This window comes from Coregonus lavaretus (assembly GCF_964263955.1).
Source record: "Coregonus lavaretus genome assembly, chromosome: 26".
Lineage (NCBI taxonomy): Eukaryota > Metazoa > Chordata > Actinopteri > Salmoniformes > Salmonidae > Coregonus > Coregonus lavaretus.
In genome coordinates this window covers 15,910,139-15,928,562 of record NC_140013.1, presented here as the reverse complement: position 1 = coordinate 15,928,562, position 18,424 = coordinate 15,910,139, and the positions used below count along the sequence as shown (strand labels likewise).

General features: G+C 42.9%; 1 protein-coding gene across 1 annotated transcript; it reads right to left on the bottom strand.

The window, feature by feature from the left end:
* Window positions 1-10,340: 10,340 nt before the first annotated feature.
* On the bottom strand, window positions 10,341-17,816 carry LOC311101723 (alpha-2-macroglobulin-like protein 1). The gene is made up of 8 exons (XM_084142891.1): window positions 17,726-17,816; window positions 17,180-17,414; window positions 15,549-15,623; window positions 15,009-15,171; window positions 14,541-14,731; window positions 14,045-14,250; window positions 11,605-11,729; window positions 10,341-11,461 (listed from the first exon to the last, which is right to left on the bottom strand). The coding sequence occupies exons 2-6, from the start codon at window positions 17,279-17,281 to the stop codon at window positions 14,071-14,073; spliced, it is 711 nt and encodes a 236-aa protein (XP_083999017.1). The 5' UTR covers window positions 17,282-17,414; window positions 17,726-17,816; the 3' UTR covers window positions 10,341-11,461; window positions 11,605-11,729; window positions 14,045-14,070.
* Window positions 17,817-18,424: the final 608 nt, after the last annotated feature.

Sequence of the window (18,424 nt, the reverse complement as noted above, 5' to 3'; positions counted from 1 at the left end):
CTAAATTTTGCCCAGAAATACTGGAGAGACCTGGTACCTGACCTTTAGAATCAGTTGAGTGAATCACACAATTTCTATGTTTAAAAGTAAAAATGTTGCTTACCTATATTAACAGTGGCCACTGTATTTTGTGTGTGATTCGTTCAGCCTCCTCCAGATGGCGCAGCACCCCTATGGTCTCTTTTTCCAGTCCCTTCGTGGTCGCCAATTATGTTGTAGAAAATTATCAAATAAACAAAGTACTTCCAGAGTTTTTGTAGAATCAAGATAGACTTTATTACACAAGCAATAGAGCCAAGCTGGTCTGCAGAGCAACTGCCGTCCCAGACTTGGAGCTCTCTTTTTATACAGCTTCATCTTTTCATATCATATCTGAGCCACTATGGTTTCTTTGTCTAGCTTCTTTCCTGTCTATCCCCATGTCTGCTTGGACTCCTTTTCATATCATATCAGAACCCCCTCTTTATCCAAACAGCCACCCTCCCTTGACCTGGTGCCACTATGGTTTCTTCTTGTGGCTATGTGTATCGGGTCATAGCGCACAAACAAGTAGTTCCGTTACTACTCATATCTCCACACAGCTGCGCCCTTGGAAGATAGTAAAAGACAGGATGAACTGAAAAACTGTGGTCACTCTGAGGCTCTTTGTCTAGGATGAACTGAAAAACCTGTGGTTATTCTGAGGTTCTTTGTCCTGACCGTGTGACCAGGTTACTCAGAAGCAACGAGAAACAATACAGGTCTATCTGTTCCTGAAGTTTATCTCCATCCCATGTCCTTGACTACACACCCAGACCAGCTGCAGGGAGCTAGAGGGAACCATCCTTTCTCAGAAGCACAACATTTGCACTAAAGAAATGTCTCTACTATTGTTAAGCATATTATAATATATGTAATGGAAAAATACCTATAGAGCCATTTCTTCATGGCTCTGTTTTAACCCTTTAATTGTTTCTTAATCCATAGGCATATAGGGCATATAGGCATTTCATTCTACAACATGGATAATTCATATAATTGTTTTGTTATGTTGTCTGCCCTTAAGTGAGAGAGTAGTTAACAAAAAATATCCAATAACTTCTACCACTCATCTCCTCGGCTTTCGAGCCTCTCTAGGGGGCAACGATCTTCTCTAAGTTGGACCTTCGGAACGCCTACCATCTGGTTTGGATACGGAAAGGAGACGAATGGAAGACAGCTTTTAACACGGCTAGCGGGCACTATGAGTACCTTGTAATGCCATTCGGACTGACAAATGCTCCTGCAGTGTTCCAGGCCCTGGTCAACGATGTCCTCCGTGATTTGTTGAACCGGTTCATGTTTGTCTACCTTGAAGACATCCTTGTTTTTTCCCAGTCAACTCAAGAACACATCCTCCACGTCCGACAGGTCCATCTGGCTAACCGGATGTTTGTCCCGGACTCTGCCCATTCCCCGATTCTGTAATGGGCTCATTCCTCCAGACTTCCCTGCCATCCTGGCTCCCGCCGGACCCTGGCCTTTGTACGACAACGCTTTTGGTGGCCCACCATGGTTCCTGACGTCTCCGCGTTCATCGCCGCCTGCACTGTGTGTGTTCAGAATAAGACTCTGAGGTAAGCTCCGGCTGGCCTCCTTCAACCACTCCCTGTTCCTCAGCGCCCCGGTCTCATATATCCCTGGACTTCGTCACTGGTCTCCCTCCCTCAGATGGCAACACCACTATCCTTACAGTGGTGGATAGGTTTTCCAAAGCCGCCCATTCCATTCCCCTTCCCAAGTTACCCTCTGCCAAGGAGACAGCCCAGCTCATGGTACAAAACCTCTTCCGGATCCATGGACTTCCGGTGGACATGGTCTCCGATCGCAGTCCTCAGTTCTCGTCCCGGTTCTGGAAGGTGTTCTGCACCCTCATTGGGTCATCGGCCAGCCTGTCCTCCGGTTTTCACCCCTAGTCCAGTGGCCAGTCGGAGCGAGGCAATCAGGACCTGGAGACGGCTCTTCATAGCCTCGTCTCCACCAAACTACCACCCGGAGCCAGCAACTTATGTGGATGGAATACGCCCGCAACACCCTTCCCTGCTTGGCCACTGGTCTCTCGCCTTTCGAGTGTTCCATGGGATATCAGCTCCCACTCTTCCCTGAGCAAATGGAAGAGGTCAGCATACCCTCGGCCCAGATGTTCGTCCGCCGCTGTCGCCGTACCTGGAAGAGAGCCCGGTCCGCTCTTCTCAAGACCACCTCCAGGTATCGGCGACAGGCGGACTGCCACTGGACCCCTGCTCCCCGCTATCGTCTCGGGCAGAGGGTATGGCTGTCCACTCGGGACCTCCCCGAGTCTCGTAAACTTTCCCCCGTTTCATCGGCCCTTTCCCCATCTCTAAAATCCATAGCCCCTCTGCTGTTCATCTTCTGTTGACCCGCACCCTCCGTATACATCCCACTTTTCATGTATCGAGAATTAAACCGCGGTCTCACAGCCCTTTGTCTCCTGTTTGACCCTGAGCCTGCCTGCCGTTCTGTACCTTACTGACTGTGCCCTGGATTACCGACCTCTGCCTGCCCTTGACCTGTCGTCTGCCTGCCCCCTGTTTTGTTAATAAACATCTGTGATTCAAACTGTCTGCATCTGGGTCTTATCCTGAGTTCTGATAGCGGCGGTCCTTCGTGAGTAAATTCTGTCATCAAACTTTCTCATCAAAGTCTGGCATTCTCTGGATTCATGGTGCTTTCAAGACAACTGGGAACTTGGAGAAAAACAAGGTTGATTCATGACGTTAGTGATCTTCAGGTCAGAGCTCTAGAAAGAGGCCTGAGTTCCCGACTTGGAATTCCGAGTTGGATGACCGTTCAAAACGTATTTTCCCAGTTGGAGCTAATTTTTTTCAGAGTTCCCAGTTGTCTTGAACTCACTGAAGTTGGAGATTTCCCAGTTCCGAGTTTCCAATTGTTTTAAAAGTGGCAGAAGCCATGCTGGATTGACAGCATGGCCAATGTTGAATGTTTATCCTTTTAAGCTTTGAAAAGAGACCCTTAAACCCAGAATTGGACCACACATCCACTCCACTGAATAGCAGGCTAGTGATTGCTTTGTAAAGCTTGCAGTTAGCCACTGATTCCTTCCAAACCACTCATTGTTGAATTTGCGATTTCCAACTTGTTGTGTAATGTTTATGTCCAATGGCCAATGAGCTCCGATACATCTTATCTATAATTTCTCTTCATAATTTCTCTTCATATGACAAGGATTGAAAATGATTTGATTTTGATTGTTGACTTGATTCATGATGACGACTGCTAGCTTGTTAGCTAGGATGTTGAAAGTATGATGTTGACATGATCAGTCCAATCAAAGCTACTGTAGATATAACGGGATTTGACATTTTATCTGTGGTCAATGAACTTGAGCCTTCTTGGATGGGCACTTCCAATGTAACTCTTTGGCAGTACCCAAGGGGCTTGAATTTTCGAGCTCGCCCTGTAGATTTTGCGGTGATGTAGTGTCCCCATCAGTGACAGAACACTGAACCAATCACGGCGCAAATAGAGAACATTACCAACCCCTACGCGCCATATTTTCCGCTGGCTTCCCCACCACCACAGAAAGCACTGAGCTAGGATGAAACACCTACATTTTGGAGCTGCCTTACTTAAGAAAGCAAAAAAATAGACAATGCTTATTAACTCAATGTTTTTTTTTTCTTTACATTGTTTGCAAACTGATGTGACACGTATTAATAATAACGTGCAAAACAGGCACAAAAGAATGGTGGGGCGCAAAACCTGAATGACGGGTCGCCACTGTCCTGTTATATGGTGGACATTGGTGCATTTTCCACTCAGCTATCGCCATTTGTTTTTATCCACCTAATTTCATCAAACTTTTAGGGCTGCGTTTCAACTTTCCCCAGTCATATGTGCCTTTTGACAATACAACAGGACCCCGTCCTCTGTGGTGAGTGTAGTGTCTGAGGGTCTATGATTGTGCTGACGTTTGCAAAAGTGTGTTAGAGGAAACTTGGCTCTGCTTGCTGAAACATCTGGAAAGCATTACTAAATTCCTGGAAAAGAGGATATGTGAAAAGCCAGGGATTGGTGTATTAAAATCACGCCATACTATGTCACATAGGATATAAATACCATGTCTTGAACAAAGGAGGGAGGAATAGCAAATCAGATTGGGTCCGGCTGTTCTTCAGATATCTGCAGGTATCTGTAAATCTGACGCTGAAACTCTTTGTTATAATAAACCTTTATAAACAAAGTACAGTGTCAGCGGATCTTCTTATCATCACGGCATTATCAGCAACGTTGTCTTTTCACCACATTTTAATGGCGACGAGGTTTTTGGGACGTGTTACGTCTTTTCTCTGCATTCCATTCCTGGGCTACAAAGTGACTCCCGCTCAAGAGGCCGACAGATAAGGTGAGCTTTCTCACAAACATTGGGCGCTGGTCGTTTTGTGAGTCCAGGGTGTGTGCGTTCAGATGTACCGTCAAAGAACTTGTGTGTGCGCTTTGCTGGTATTTGCTGTGTGATGAGAATTCCGTTCTAAATTTTCTAAATTCGTTTGCGTTGGGAACAACGCAAAAAGGGGGGAGTGTCTATAGGGCACACCGATAGGGCACACCGATATTTGGCTTGAATAAAAGTAAAAGGAGTGTCCAGGAAAAGCATGAAGGAATAAGGCCAGGAAATAAGGAAAAAGTATACTTTTAGGACGCCGTTAATTTAAGGAAGCCCTTGAAACAAGGCGATCAATATGATGGGCCATGAATCTTGATAGTTATTAGATTAACTCTCAAGTCAGTTCTGGGAACTGCAGATTGTAGAATATATATTCAATTGTATGTTACCCCTCAGAATCTATTTGACAAAGTATTTGTCTGAAGTAATCCTCTCATTGAATGTCTACAATCTGAGGTAGCAGAAATTTAGAAAGGAATATAAAGGAAAATAGGAACGGCGGTAGCATGCTTTGTATAAACGGATGCATTCTTTTTGTGTGTGTATGAGAGGAACGGAGCCTGCGTGTGTGTGTGTGAGACAGAGTGAGCCGCTGCATGTCTGTACATCTGATGTATGCCAGCTGTGTGTCGACTCATGTTAGAATAAGATCTATGTTAGAGATTTATACATATATATATATATATATATATGTTTTGGTTGAGAACAGGGATTTTTGTTTTCATAAGGAAATATAAGCCCCCTAGAAGGAAGTTAAGGTTAAAAAATCTTATGAGTCTCCGTTTGTGAGAACGTTAATAATTGTTAACAATATATATGAGCCCCCTGGAAGGACATTAAGTTTAAAAATCTTATAAGTCTCTATAAAAAGAGAACGTTTACTAACTAATCATGAGCCTACAGGGAGGAATTTTTTAAGAGTGTATAGAGATGTTTTGTAATTGATAACAACATAACTATAAATCTGCAGATTAGGATAAGTGAAGATAAGAAACTTCGAAGTAGGATTTGTGTTCTATGTTCTGTGTTCCGTGTTCGTTTGTGAGCTCTGTTAAGTGTTATTGTTTGTCAAAAGGGGGAGGGAACGGAGCGACAGCTGGTTTGTCTACTCTGTTGTTTAGCTGGGAGAGAGCTTTTTAGGAGGGCTCTGTTCACTCTGAAATCGCATTGGTGACTGAACTGCGCACGCGTGGGATTTTATGAGTTTAGAGTTACGTAGAACAGATGTGCCACTCCCCTGCACTGAACTGCTGGGAGACGCAGTCTTAGAGCAGACAAAGAGGGAGGGGGAAACTTGCACACAAGTGGAATGTTCTGCTTGTTGAATTAACTGTTGCTTGACTGTGAAACTGTTTGGTTGATATCGGTTGAGTTGATGAATGAGAGATATATTGACGGATTAAAAAATAATAATAATTAAATAAATAAAATAAAATGTTATGGAGCTTTTTATAATATTCCTGAGTTAAGCTGTTTGCTTATTTCTTAGCGTGAATGTGAATATAAGTATGCATAAAATACTAAATTCTTGTCTGTTCCTTTGTTCTTCTGTCATATGAGAGACGAGAAGGAGGAGACAGAGAGAGAGAGAGAGAGAGGAGGTGCTGACCAGTACACCAGCGACAACAATCCAGTCCAATCAAGGCCAGTACTGTTCTTATCCACAAAACCTACTTTCCCTTACAGGATATAATACATAGATTGTGTATACATAGAACATTTCATGTTGTGACCATTTCGCAGGAACTTGCCAACAGACTGATGAATTGATGTAATTGATAATTGCACATTAGATTTTTTGTGAATGACTTGTTTTGATTAGAGTTGTGTTGGAAATCCAGCATTGACATTATTCTGTAAAATTAAGGTAATTGGGTGCTTATTAAGCAATTGGTTTGTGAGTGCTGTAGTGTTGCTGGATTACAGGTCTTTTCTTTTTGGATTGCTCTGAAGTTGACTACTTTCCTTTACTTTTCCTGATCGGATGTGGTAAGACTGCCACTAATCAATAATTTGGTAAAATAAAATTCATAAAATAAATTGATATATTGATTAATTAATTGATTAATTGATTAATTAATTATTTTTAATTAAAATTATATAAAAAAAATAAAAATAAAAAAAAGAGGGAAACATATAACAGAGTCGTTACAATGGGGAAAAAGGACATCAAAACTACAAAAGCAATTACTCCTCTTGATGTAGTACAGAATAGTAATCCTCAAGTTAATGGTATTGCAAGGTTATCTGAAAAATGGAATAAACGTTGGCCTGTCATTGAACAACCATGGCCAGTGGAAGGGACTTTTAACCCTGACGTCATCAACATGATGAAAGTGATTGAATAATAGAGAGAGGAGAAGCAGAAACGACCATAAAGATGAATCCAAAACTCCAAAAGTAGGAAGAAAATGAGATGTCTGGAAACTAAGGGTGGAGTGAGGTTAAGGAAGATGGAACTTGAAGATGATGATGATGATGATGATCAGAGTGATTGAGAGGAGATCATGGGTGGATATGACCCTGTGATTAGAAGGAAGTTGGCAAGAGAGGAAAGAAGAAGGATACTAGAGATTTGATCTCTGAGGAAAGTGAAGATGGAGAAAGCAATGAAGATTTGGAGATTAAAGGTGCTTCATATTCAAGAGGATTTTATCCTACAATGACTAGCACAGAAGAAATAGAAAGAGATATAGACCGATGCGTATCATACCTGGATAAGGCCAATAATTTAGAAGAAGTAAGAGAGCTGGAAGAACAACTCAAGAAGCTGAAGATACAGAAGAAAAAACTGCTGACAAAAGGATCCCAAGAATTGGAGAAGAAGTATACATTGAGGCCAAGACAAGGGAGCACATGTAAGAAGATGATGCCAGTGATCATTCGAGGACAAAACCTAGAATATAAGCCTTTGCAGAATACCGATATGTCAGATATACTTGAGAAGCTGCCTACTCTTCAAGATGGAGCATATCCTTGGATTTCAAAGTTGGAAGAAATTACGGTGGGAACACAGTCTGCCATAGGAGACATTAAGAGACTTTTGGCTAATCTCCTTGGGAATCCAGGCATGGAAGACATTTTTCAGAGAGCTGGACTTCATAGATATGTGGGGACTGCAGTGAACGACCCTGAATTGTTGGCTGCAAGTAGAAATCGACTGTGGAGAGCACTGAGAGATACGTTTCCAACAAATGTGCATCCTGACAACATTCTGATTGATCCACTAGGACAACAAGAAAATCCGAGAGCCTACGTGTCAAGAGTTCATCAAGTGTGGAGAAATATTACTGGAAATGATCCAGATGTGAGTCAAATTGAGCAGTCAATTTTGAGAGCTAAACTACAGATGGGACTGCCCTCACCAGTAAGGAGCAAACTGGCAGAGGTGGTTGGACTTGGGAGCATGACAAAAGGTGTCTATACAGATCATATAGCCCATCAAGTGGATCTGTACCGGAAAAAGGAACACAACCAGAAAGAACAGGACCAAGAAACTCTCAGAAAACTCAATCAAATACAACTGGTGGAGAAGAAGAAGGAGAAGAAAAGCTTTGGTTATGAAGAATCAGTGTGAACCAAATCAACAATCACTGCTACAGCTTCAACTGAACAAGGTCAAATGCAACTGTACCAGCCACAACTAGTGGTACAAGTTGTTTCATATCCATAGATAGTTTCTGGAAAGAAAGAATTTCAGAGGAAGATACAGGAGCAAGTCAAGATCATCGGGAGGACCGGTGAACCCTTATAGGAGCAAGGATTCTAGAGGTGCCCAGAAGATCCGAAAGGGGGGTTTCAGCTGGTAGCACCAGTTAGGGAAAAAGATCCAACAATTGAAGTGAAAATAAACAAGAAGAGGTTACACATCTCACTATGTCAAATCAACTAATTATGAGAAGGATTTGGAGGAGTGAAGATCAGCGATTTCTCAAAATGATGATTTTGCCTCAAGGACAAGGAGAGCCACAAGCTGTACGGAAGACAAATGAATCTATTTGCAGTGTGAAGATGGATTCAGACCCTATTAAAGAGAAGATGTTGCAAAAAGTTCAAGAATGTTTGTGATATCAAAGTAGTACTGATATTGGATTTGTGAAATCAGCTCAATTGAGGTGAAAGTTGAACTTCGACCAGGAGCCAGACCTCCTTGGAAGAATCAGTATCCATTGAAAGATGAAGCAATCCAAGGGATTGAACCAGAAATTGAAGGACTTTCGAAAGCAAGTGTTTTGAAGACAATGAAAAAAATATCCTTAGAGTAGCAATCAATTATTGTTTTGGAGAAACCATGATGATTTAGGAAGCTATGGGTTAGCTAATGTTGCAAGGGGGGAGATTAGGATAAAGATCTCAAAGGAGTATGATTTTGGGAACCATATTTTCTGAAATAGATTGACTATGTCATATGCAGATGCATAATCTGTCTGAAAAATAATGTGTGACTGTTTTTCTTGGTTACATTCATATACCAAGAGGTGCATAAGATGTCCAACTAAGCTAAAATATGCTCAGTCGGTTGCAAAGTTTTTGTGTAAAGAAGTCATAAGCAGGTGGGAATTTCCCGATTTAATATCCTCAGAAAATGGGAAAGAGTTTTGTGAATAAATCAGTGAAATGGTTTTTGAAAAAATTAGAGAAAAATAAAAAATTGGAAAAAGTCAGACTAAAATGTTATGAAAACTAGGGTTGAAATAACTCTAGGAAATTTGAAATATCTGATTGTGGGATAATTATATTATTGTGATGAATCAAAGGGGGGAAATGGAATTCATATCATTTTTGGAATTCTTATATTTTTAGTTGATATTGAAGTTTTAATTTGAATGTGTTGTTTTGCAAAATATACTGTTTGGTCTTTTCTTTTCTTCCAGAAGCATATGGGGAAATATGTAGAGGGACTCAAATACTCAAACATGGACAATATGAATGGACTGGAGGAAGTGGAACAAGGGAGGTGTGGAAATGTTCAGATTCCATCATCGACGTCGCATTGAAAGTCGACACTGTGGAGGAGCTGCAGTGTAGTGGACTACATTCCAGTGTTATATTCTTTCTGTATTAATTTTTTGAAGAATTATGTTTTCTGTTGTTGGGTACATGTGGGGACCTCAGATGTTTTTGTTTATTTCGTTGAAGCTTAGGGAAATTGGGTCTAGGCAAGGACAGAGAGAATCCACAGGAGGGTCCGATGGGTCGACCAGCCTGAATGTGGACATTTTTGATTGTATTTTGTTTGCTGGGGTTTTCATGTGTATTCAATTGCATCATAGCTTAAAATGTATTGATAGAGATTTATAAATTGGTCTGGAGTACTTAGGTGGTCGCCTAGGGCAGAGGGGCCGTGAGATAATTTTCCTGTCTTGATTGACTGATGGATATTTAGAATGAAAGCTGCCAGACAGGTTTTTCGCTCTTACACTCCATAACAATTTATTTACACTCCATTGCAATTTATTTACACTCCATAACAATTTATTTACACTCCATAACAATTTATTTACACTCCATAACAATGTATTTACACTACATACAAAAATGTGTCTATATAAACATGTGTTTACTCTCCATAAATTTTGATTTATTGCTAAAGTTACTCAAGAAAAAAATTGTTATTTGTCATAATTCTATTCTTTTTGTTTTCGAGACTTAATTAGTCTCGAAGGGGGGAAATATGTAGTGTCTGAGGGTCTGTGATTGTGCTGACGTTTGCAAAAGTGTGTTAGAGGAAACTTGGCTCTGCTTGCTGAAACATCTGGAAAGCATTACTAAATTCCTGGAAAAGAGGATATGTGAAAAGCCAGGGATTGGTGTATTAAAATCACGCCATACTATGTCACATAGGATATAAATACCATGTCTTGAACAAAGGAGGGAGGAATAGCAAATCAGATTGTGTCCGGCTGTTCTTCAGATATCTGCAGGTATCTGTAAATCTGACGCTGAAACTCTTTGTTATAATAAACCTTTATAAACAAAGTACAGTGTCAGCGGATCTTCTTATCATCACGGCATTATCAGCAACGTTGTCTTTTCACCACATGAGGAAGTCACAATTAAAGGACGGGGACCCGGGACGTGCTGGGTTCTCGCAATTCAACCTGAGGCTGTTGTCTTCAGTGATAAAGGCAGTAAGTTTTCCAAAATCTCTTCTTTGCTGAACAGGTGACTGAAAGTACAAGACATACGAAGACTTACACATTTTCTTAATTTTTACAACAACTTCATATATTGATACAGTAATAGGTTAAAGGGACATTTCACTCAAATGAAAGTTTGTCAGATGTTTTTAGACCTAAAAATTTGACTAATGTGGAAATACATACAGTTGAAGTCGGAGGTTTACATACACCTTAGCCAAATACATTTAAACTCAGTTTTTCACAATTCCTGACATTTAATCCTTGTAAAAATTGAATGTCTTAGGTTCACCACTTTATTTTAAGAATGTGAAATGTCAGAATAATTGTAGAGATTTATTTCAGCTTTTATTTATTTCATCACATTCCCAGTGGGTCAGAAGTTTACATACACTCAATTAGTATTTGGTAGCATTGCTGAACTTGGGTCAAATGTTTCGGGTAGCCTTCCACAAGCTTCCCACAATAAGTGGGAATTTTGGCCCATTCCTCCTGACAGAGCTGGTGTAACTGAGTCAGGTTTGTAGGCCTCCTTGCTCACACACGCATTTTCAGTTCTGCCCACACATTTTCTATAGGATTGAGGTCAGGGCTTTGTGATGGCCACTCCAATACCTTGAATTTGTTGTCCTTAAGCCATTTTGCCACAACTTTGGAAGTATGCTTGAGGTCATTGTCCATTTGGAAGACCCATTTGCGACCAAGTTTTAACTTCCTGACTGACGTCTTGAGATGTTGCTTCAATATATCCACATAATTTTCCTTCCTCATGACGCCATCTATCCTCCCCAAAGACTCTGGGTCTGGAGCAATCCCAGACAACATTTTCACATCCACTATAATCATATTGGTGGTCAGCTCCTTTCCATGATATCTGTGAAAGCAAAGAGATGCCTGTGATATCAAAGTTTGATTTATGTGTATAATGAAACCAAGTGATTTGAGTAAATTTGAGTGTCATCAATAAACTGATTGAAAGAATGCTTCTGTGAATGCAAATGTGTCATTCATTCTTACTGAGACTGGAGTTTCTGCGTGACTCTGGCTCTCAAAGAGTTGCTGTTGCAGTCAACCTCTGTCTTCACCTGGATACTGAGCATTGTGCTGTCAGTAGGAGTAGGAATGTTGTAGTGGAGCGCCACCTGGGAAAGAGGGAAGAAGAAGTCAGGGAAACAATGTTGTCTAAAAATATACAGTGCCTTGCAAAAGTATTCAGCCCCCTTGGCGTTTTTCCTATTTTGTTGCATTACAACCTGTAATTTAAATAGATTTTTATTTGGATTTCATGTAATGGACATACACAATATAGTCCATATGGGTGAAGTGAATTGAAAAAAATAACTTGTTCCAAAAAATTCAAATAAATAAATAACGGAAAAGTGGTGCATGCATATGTATTCAACCCCTTTGCTATGAAGCCCCTAAATAAGATCTGGTGCAACCAATTACCTTCAGAAGTCACATAATTAGTTATATAAAGTCCACCTGTGTGCAATCTAAGTGTCACATGATCTGTCACATGATCTCAGTATATATACACACACACCTGTTCTGAAAGGCCCCAGAGTCTGCAACACCACTAAGCAAGGGGCACCACCAAGCAAGCGGCACCATGAAGACCAAGGAGCTCTTCAAACAGGTCAGGGACAAAGTTGTGGAGAAGTACAGATCAGGGTTGGGTCATAAAAAAATATTAGAAACTTTTAACATCCCACGGAGCACCATTAAATCCATTATTAAAACATTTAAAGAATATGGCACCACAGCAAACCTGCCAAGAGAGGGCCGCCCACCAAAACTCACAGACCAAGCAAGGAGGGCATTAATCAGAGAGGCAACAAAGAGACCAATGATAACCCTGAAGGAGCTTCAAAGCTCCACAGCGGAGATTGGAGTATCTGTCCATAGGACCACTTTAAGCAGTACACTCCACAGAGCTGGGCTTTACGGAAGAGTGGCCAGAAAAAAATACATTGCTTAAAGAAAAAAATAAGCAAACACGTTTGGTGTTCGCCAAAAGGCATGTACGTACTCTGGTCAGATGAGACTAAAATTGAGCTTTTTGGCCATCAAGGAAAACACTATGTCTGGCGCAAACCCAACACTTCTCATCACCCCGAGAACACCATCGCCACAGTGAAGCGTGGTGGTATCATTATGCTGTGGGGATGTTGTTCCATCGTCAGGGACTGGGAAACTGAATTGAAGGAATGATGGATGGCGCTAAATACAGGGAAATTCTTGAGGGAAACCTATTCAGTCAGAGATTTGAGACTGGGACGGAGGTTCACCTTCCAGCAGGACAATGACCCTAAGCATACTGCTAAAGCAACACTCGAGTGGTTTAAATGTCTTGGAATGGCTTAGTCAAAGCCCAGACCTCAATCCAATTGAGAATCTGTGGTATGACTTAAAGATTGCTGTAGACCAGCGGAACCCATCCAACTTGAAGGAGCTGGAGCAGTTTTGCCTTGAAGAATGGGCAAGAATCCCAGTGGCTAGATGTGCCAAGCTTATAGAGACATACCCCAAGAGACTTAATAATAATAATAATAATAAAGCCATTTAGCAGACGCTTTACTTGCATCTGTAAGTGCTGTAAAAGGTGTCTCTACAAAGTAGTAGTTCAACGTGGAGCAGGAAACCCTGACACCCGGCCGCTGTGCCATCATAAGCCCTCGGGCGCGAGAGCCGAATCCCACTGGACCCCGGAGGTGAAGCGATGGGCATCACCGATGGTGGTGGTATCGTTGGAGAAGGCGTAGGCAGACCCTCTCTTTCCCATCGCCCAATAGTGCTCACCACCTGTTCCATGGCGGTGCCGAGAGCCTGGATCATGGCCGCTTGGTGTTCGACGCGTTCCTCCATTGATCCAGCTGGCACCGCCGCTCCTGCTGACTCCATGAGTGGTGTGTGATTCTGTCAAGGTGATGTGTATGCGGGAAACGAAGTCAAGCAGAACGTGTATGCGGGAAACGAAGTCACACCGAACTACTGGCAGAACGTACTTTACTTAACACAGTAAAGAAAGTACAAAACAAACCTCCAAACAGGGAGGAACAAATAACGCATACAACCAGCACTGCCGACCTAACGGAAAACAATCACACACAATAACCAATGAGAGACAGAGGTTTATAAAGGGAATACAATATAACATAATGGGAAACAGGTGCAAACAATCAGGACAAACTAGACAAACACCGAAACATAGATCGGTGGCAGCTAGTACTCCGGGGATGACGAACGCCGAAGCCTGCCGGAGCAAGGAGGGGCAGCCTCGGCTGATTCCGTGACAGTACTTCTGCAAGCCACTGTACATTTTAAAAGATAGGCCAAAATACACATTTCATAAACTAAATATCAAGCCAGACAAAGCTTCTTAAATGTTTGAACAGTAATATATAAAACTGTATTTACACCATAGGATTGGGAGGAGAGATGTGTTTTCACTGACCTGCACTGAGGCACAAGCACTGCCCTTCACTTCCACGCTGTACTTCCATTCGGTGTCCTACATCGACCTCTCCTGGTAGAGAAGCTTGTTGTTTTGAAGAGGTGCTGTACCCCACTGGGAGACTGTACTGTCACTGTGCTGGCACCATCTCTACTGTACACCCTGGTGGAGTAGAGAGCTTGGGCCTGGAGGGCCACGACTGTGTCCTAAACACACACACAAACAGACCACAGAACAATCTGTTCAAAATGAAGAAAATACAAAATTTTACATAAAGGATCGATTTTTACATTGGTCAGTTCCTAGAGTGACTATTTCCCATTTCCATCCATTATGATTTCTTGACTCCATTTCAGTGGAAGTTAGCCTCACCAGGCTTGCCATGAAAATAAGCACATACATGCCTGTGGTCTGGTAAAAGTCAAGGTAATAATGCCTCACTACTAGTGTACAGCACAGGGTGCCATTTTGGAACAGAGGTGTTTTGGAAGTATACCTGTGTGGAGGAGAAGCCTCCATAGGCGTTCTGCTGTCTCACCAGCCACCTGATGATGCGGGAGGCATAGCCCAGGTCAGTGGTAGACAGAGGGGAGGCACTGAGGGAAGCCAGCAGAACGTAGGAGCTGATCTCCACTGCCAGGGAGGCTGAGGTCTCTGAGGAGGTCTGAGTCCAGTGCAGGAGACCCCCTGAGCAATGAGGAACACACACACACCAGAGAATAGGGCTATCTTATTCATCATTATACAGACTACAACGTTCTTCTCTGACCTACCCAATTAATTTTATGACAAAAATATAATTTTATGACACCTGAGTTCAAATAGGATTTTTGTTCTTTAAAATACTTTTGCCAGACGGGCGGAGGGTTTGCATGTTTGGGATTACTCCATTGGCTCCATTGCCCAGGTAAGCTCAATCAAGGCAAGACACCACAAACAGATCTTGGACCAGGATATGGCTCACCCTCTTGTAATGCGATCGTGTCCAGGTGCTGCAGAAGCTGGGCCCGGGTCTCCATGTCCCCTGCCAGCGTAAAGGTGTAGGCCAGCAGAGCAGTAGTGTAGGTGTTGGACAAATCACTGGTGGAGTTCCTCAGGCAAGACAAGCTGCCGTACACAACAGGATCCTGGAGCACAAAATAACAGAGCCACACAAGGCAATACAAACACGTCTGGGACCAGGCTAGACACATTCATGCTGGAGCACTTTTATTTTTTTAGTTTACAGTAGCATAACTAAGCTGACTATCAGTTTTAACAGCACAGTACCATTCAGATCTGCTTACAGTAACACCTATATCTCTGCTTATTTCATAGGGAACTTTCTGAGAAAAAGTACTTTCACTGTGAATTAAATAAATACACAACTCAATACATTTTAGAATATCTAAATGACAGTTGACATAAGACGTATACAACAGACTTCATACAGGAGGCTAAATCAGTTTCCTGTAATGGACGTTGTTGTAGTGAGAAACAATGGTTATGTGGAGATGCTACTTACCGACACCGACATGTTGAGCTCCAGCATTGAAGCAGTGGTGTAGGCCGTCAGTGTGACTTCATCTGTCACCCCACCCTGCAAAACAATATGTTTAAATACTAAAACATGTCCATGAAACTGTATCTAGCCTGGTACAATTCTGACTAACTTTATGGCTAGTCTGATGAGACGTAAAACGACAGCCCGGCCCGGTCTGTTCCTGCCCCTCGCACCAAGCCAGTGGTGCGCGTCGCCAGCCCGGTCCGGCCTGTTCCTGTCCCTCGCACCAAGCCAGTGGTGCGCGTCGCCAGCCCGGTCCGGCCTGTTCCTGCTCCCCGCACCAAGCCAGTGGTGCGTGTGTCCAGTCCGGCACGGCCCGTGCCTGGTCCGGCACCGGTCAGCTGCTCCACTCCGGAGCCAGAGCAATCCGCTCCACCGGGGTCCAGTCCAGCTCCGGTCAGCCGCTCCACTCCGGAGCCAGAGCAGTCCGCTCCACCGGTGCCTGATCCAGCTCCGGTCAGCGGCTCCACTCCGGAGCCAGAGCAGTTCGATCCACCGTCGTCGGGTCCAGCTCCAGTATGCGGTTCCAGTCCAGACCCAGACGTCAGCCCCTCTCCAGGTTCGGGGTCTCCCACACCAGGGTCCAGACAGGGCTTGGTATGTCGTGGGAGGAAGGAGAGGGGAAGCAGCGTGCCGAGGTCCAGACCAGACCAGGGGTGCAACAGGGAGGTGGAGAGTAAGTGGTGGTCACGCCCGGAGCCGGATCTGCCTCCGAGGCGGAAAGCCCACCCGGCCCCTACCCTGTTAGGTTTATGTGGCGCGGTCAGAGTCCGCACCTTTGGGGGACTCACGGGACTTGTATTTGTTGAGTCAGGGTGTGTATTTTCTGTGTTGTGTTTGGCTATGTTGATTGTCTATGTTAGATTCTAGTATGTCTAGATCTATGTTGGCCTGTGTGGTTCCCAATTAGGGGCAGCTGTCGCTCGTTGTCTCTGATTGGGGACCATACTTAGGCAGCCTTTTGGCACCTGTTAGTTGTGGGATCTTGTTCCGTGTGAGGTATGTTATTTGTCTACCTTGGACGTCACGTTTCGTTTGTTGTTTTGTCGTGTGTTCAGTACGTAAATAAATATGAATGCATATCACGCTGCGCCTTGGTCCTTCTCGTTCATGAACGATCGTGACACAGGAATTGTGAAAAACTGAGTTTAAATGTATTTGTCTAAGGTGTATGTAAACTTCCAACTTCAACTGTAAGTGTAGATTATACACCTTTACTTGAGGAATGATATCTATGTGCATGGAAATACTTGACACTTTTTATACCTTCCATAAAATTAACACAGTGTGTTTGTGATGTGCAGTAGTCAGAGGGTATAACACACAGACACGGTAACCTTCATATGTCCATGCTGAACTATCGCCCCTCTGGATAAGGCCTGGAGGAGGGAAAAACAGTTATCCCATCAAGACAGCAAGAAGGAGATGATGAGGAGTATTGGAGTTGTATAGAGACATTCTTCCTTTGAAGATGAGGCTGGGACTATGTCTGAAATGACCATGCTCAAAAGTAGTGCACTAGAGAATATGGTTCCATTTTGGACGCACCCTGGGTTAGCAGGTTGTCACAAATTGCTCCTGGTTCTACTCACCAGGTAGATGACATCCACGGAGCCCTTTGGGACGGTCTCCCCTGTGATGGCGTACAGTATGGTGATTGACACTTCCTCCCAACATGCCAGTGGTTTCTCCATCTTCTGAATAGCCAGAGAGCTGGATGTTTTACTGTGAGGGGCAGTGGGGTTGGATCAGTGAGAGTATGTGTTGCCCTCTGTTGAAATAGGGGAGCCTGTGTCTAGTGTTCTCCACTTGTGGTGTTTTGCTTACCTGGAAAGCAACAGAGGGAAGAGAGAGTTAAACTGAAGGCCCAATCCCAAATCGACCCTTAGACCCTATGCCATATATACTTGTGGAGACCTGAGCGGATTTGAGAGGTGTAAATATGGTAACTAACATCTCCACCTTGTCCTCTGATAGGCTAGGTAGAAGTTTCACCATATTACTTATTATACCAATGGAATCTTCTCAGATCTCCACAAGAGCATGATAGACCCTAGGGCGTAGGGTCAAGGGGATAATTTGGGGTTGAGCATAAAGAGTCTTCAGAGTCTTTCAAACCTAGAAGGAATCATACTTACTATGAGGTTAATATTCTCTTTGGGCATACTGCTTGTGTTGAGGGACAAACTGGCAGTACCATGACTGTCCACTGGACTGCTCTCCAACCACTGACACATACAGATGATCAAAGAGAAAGTGATAGATTACAGAATATTACAAATACAAAGTTAGCTAGTTGTGTTGTTGAAGTGAACATAGTTTCTTCAGGAAAGCATACAGACCTCTATTGACTCCTTATGGCAGGGGGGGTGTATAATCAGGAACTCCTTGTGGATTTCTCATCAATTCTTATTGGTATCAATACATTGTGGCCAAAGGGTCGGCACAGCTCTACCTCTGCTTTACCAGGTACAGGCTATCCATACGTGTATCTGATTTTACTTCATAATAAGACACGTCAAAAACATAGAACATCATACATTTCCTACTTAGAGGGAAAGTATATTATCAGCCTCATAAGAGATATTATAAAGGCTCATTTTGCAGGTTTTCCTACTTACAAAGCATGTAGAGGTCTGTAATGTTTATCAAAGGTACACTTCAACTGTGAGAGACGGAATCTAAAACAAAAATCCAGAAAATCACATTGTATGATTTTTAAGTAATTAATTTGCATTTTATTGCATGACATAAGTATTTGATCACCTACCAACCAGTAAGAGATCCGGCTCTCACAAACCTGTTAGTTTTTCTTTAAGAAGCCCTCCTGTTCTCCA

What these genes read in the sequence shown, in the direction of transcription:
- LOC311101723 (XM_084142891.1), bottom strand. Translation starts at nt 17,281, where the DNA reads ATGGAGAAACCACTGGCATGTTGGGAGGAAGTGTCAATCACCATACTG. An exon ending in AGCTCAACATGTCGGTGTCG is followed by an intron (nt 15,172 to 15,548) that starts GTAAGTAGCATC and finishes TTTGTGCTCCAG; the next exon opens with GATCCTGTTGTGTACGGCAG. An exon ending in CACGATCGCATTACAAGAGG is followed by an intron (nt 14,732 to 15,008) that starts GTGAGCCATATC and finishes CTCATTGCTCAG; the next exon opens with GGGGTCTCCTGCACTGGACT.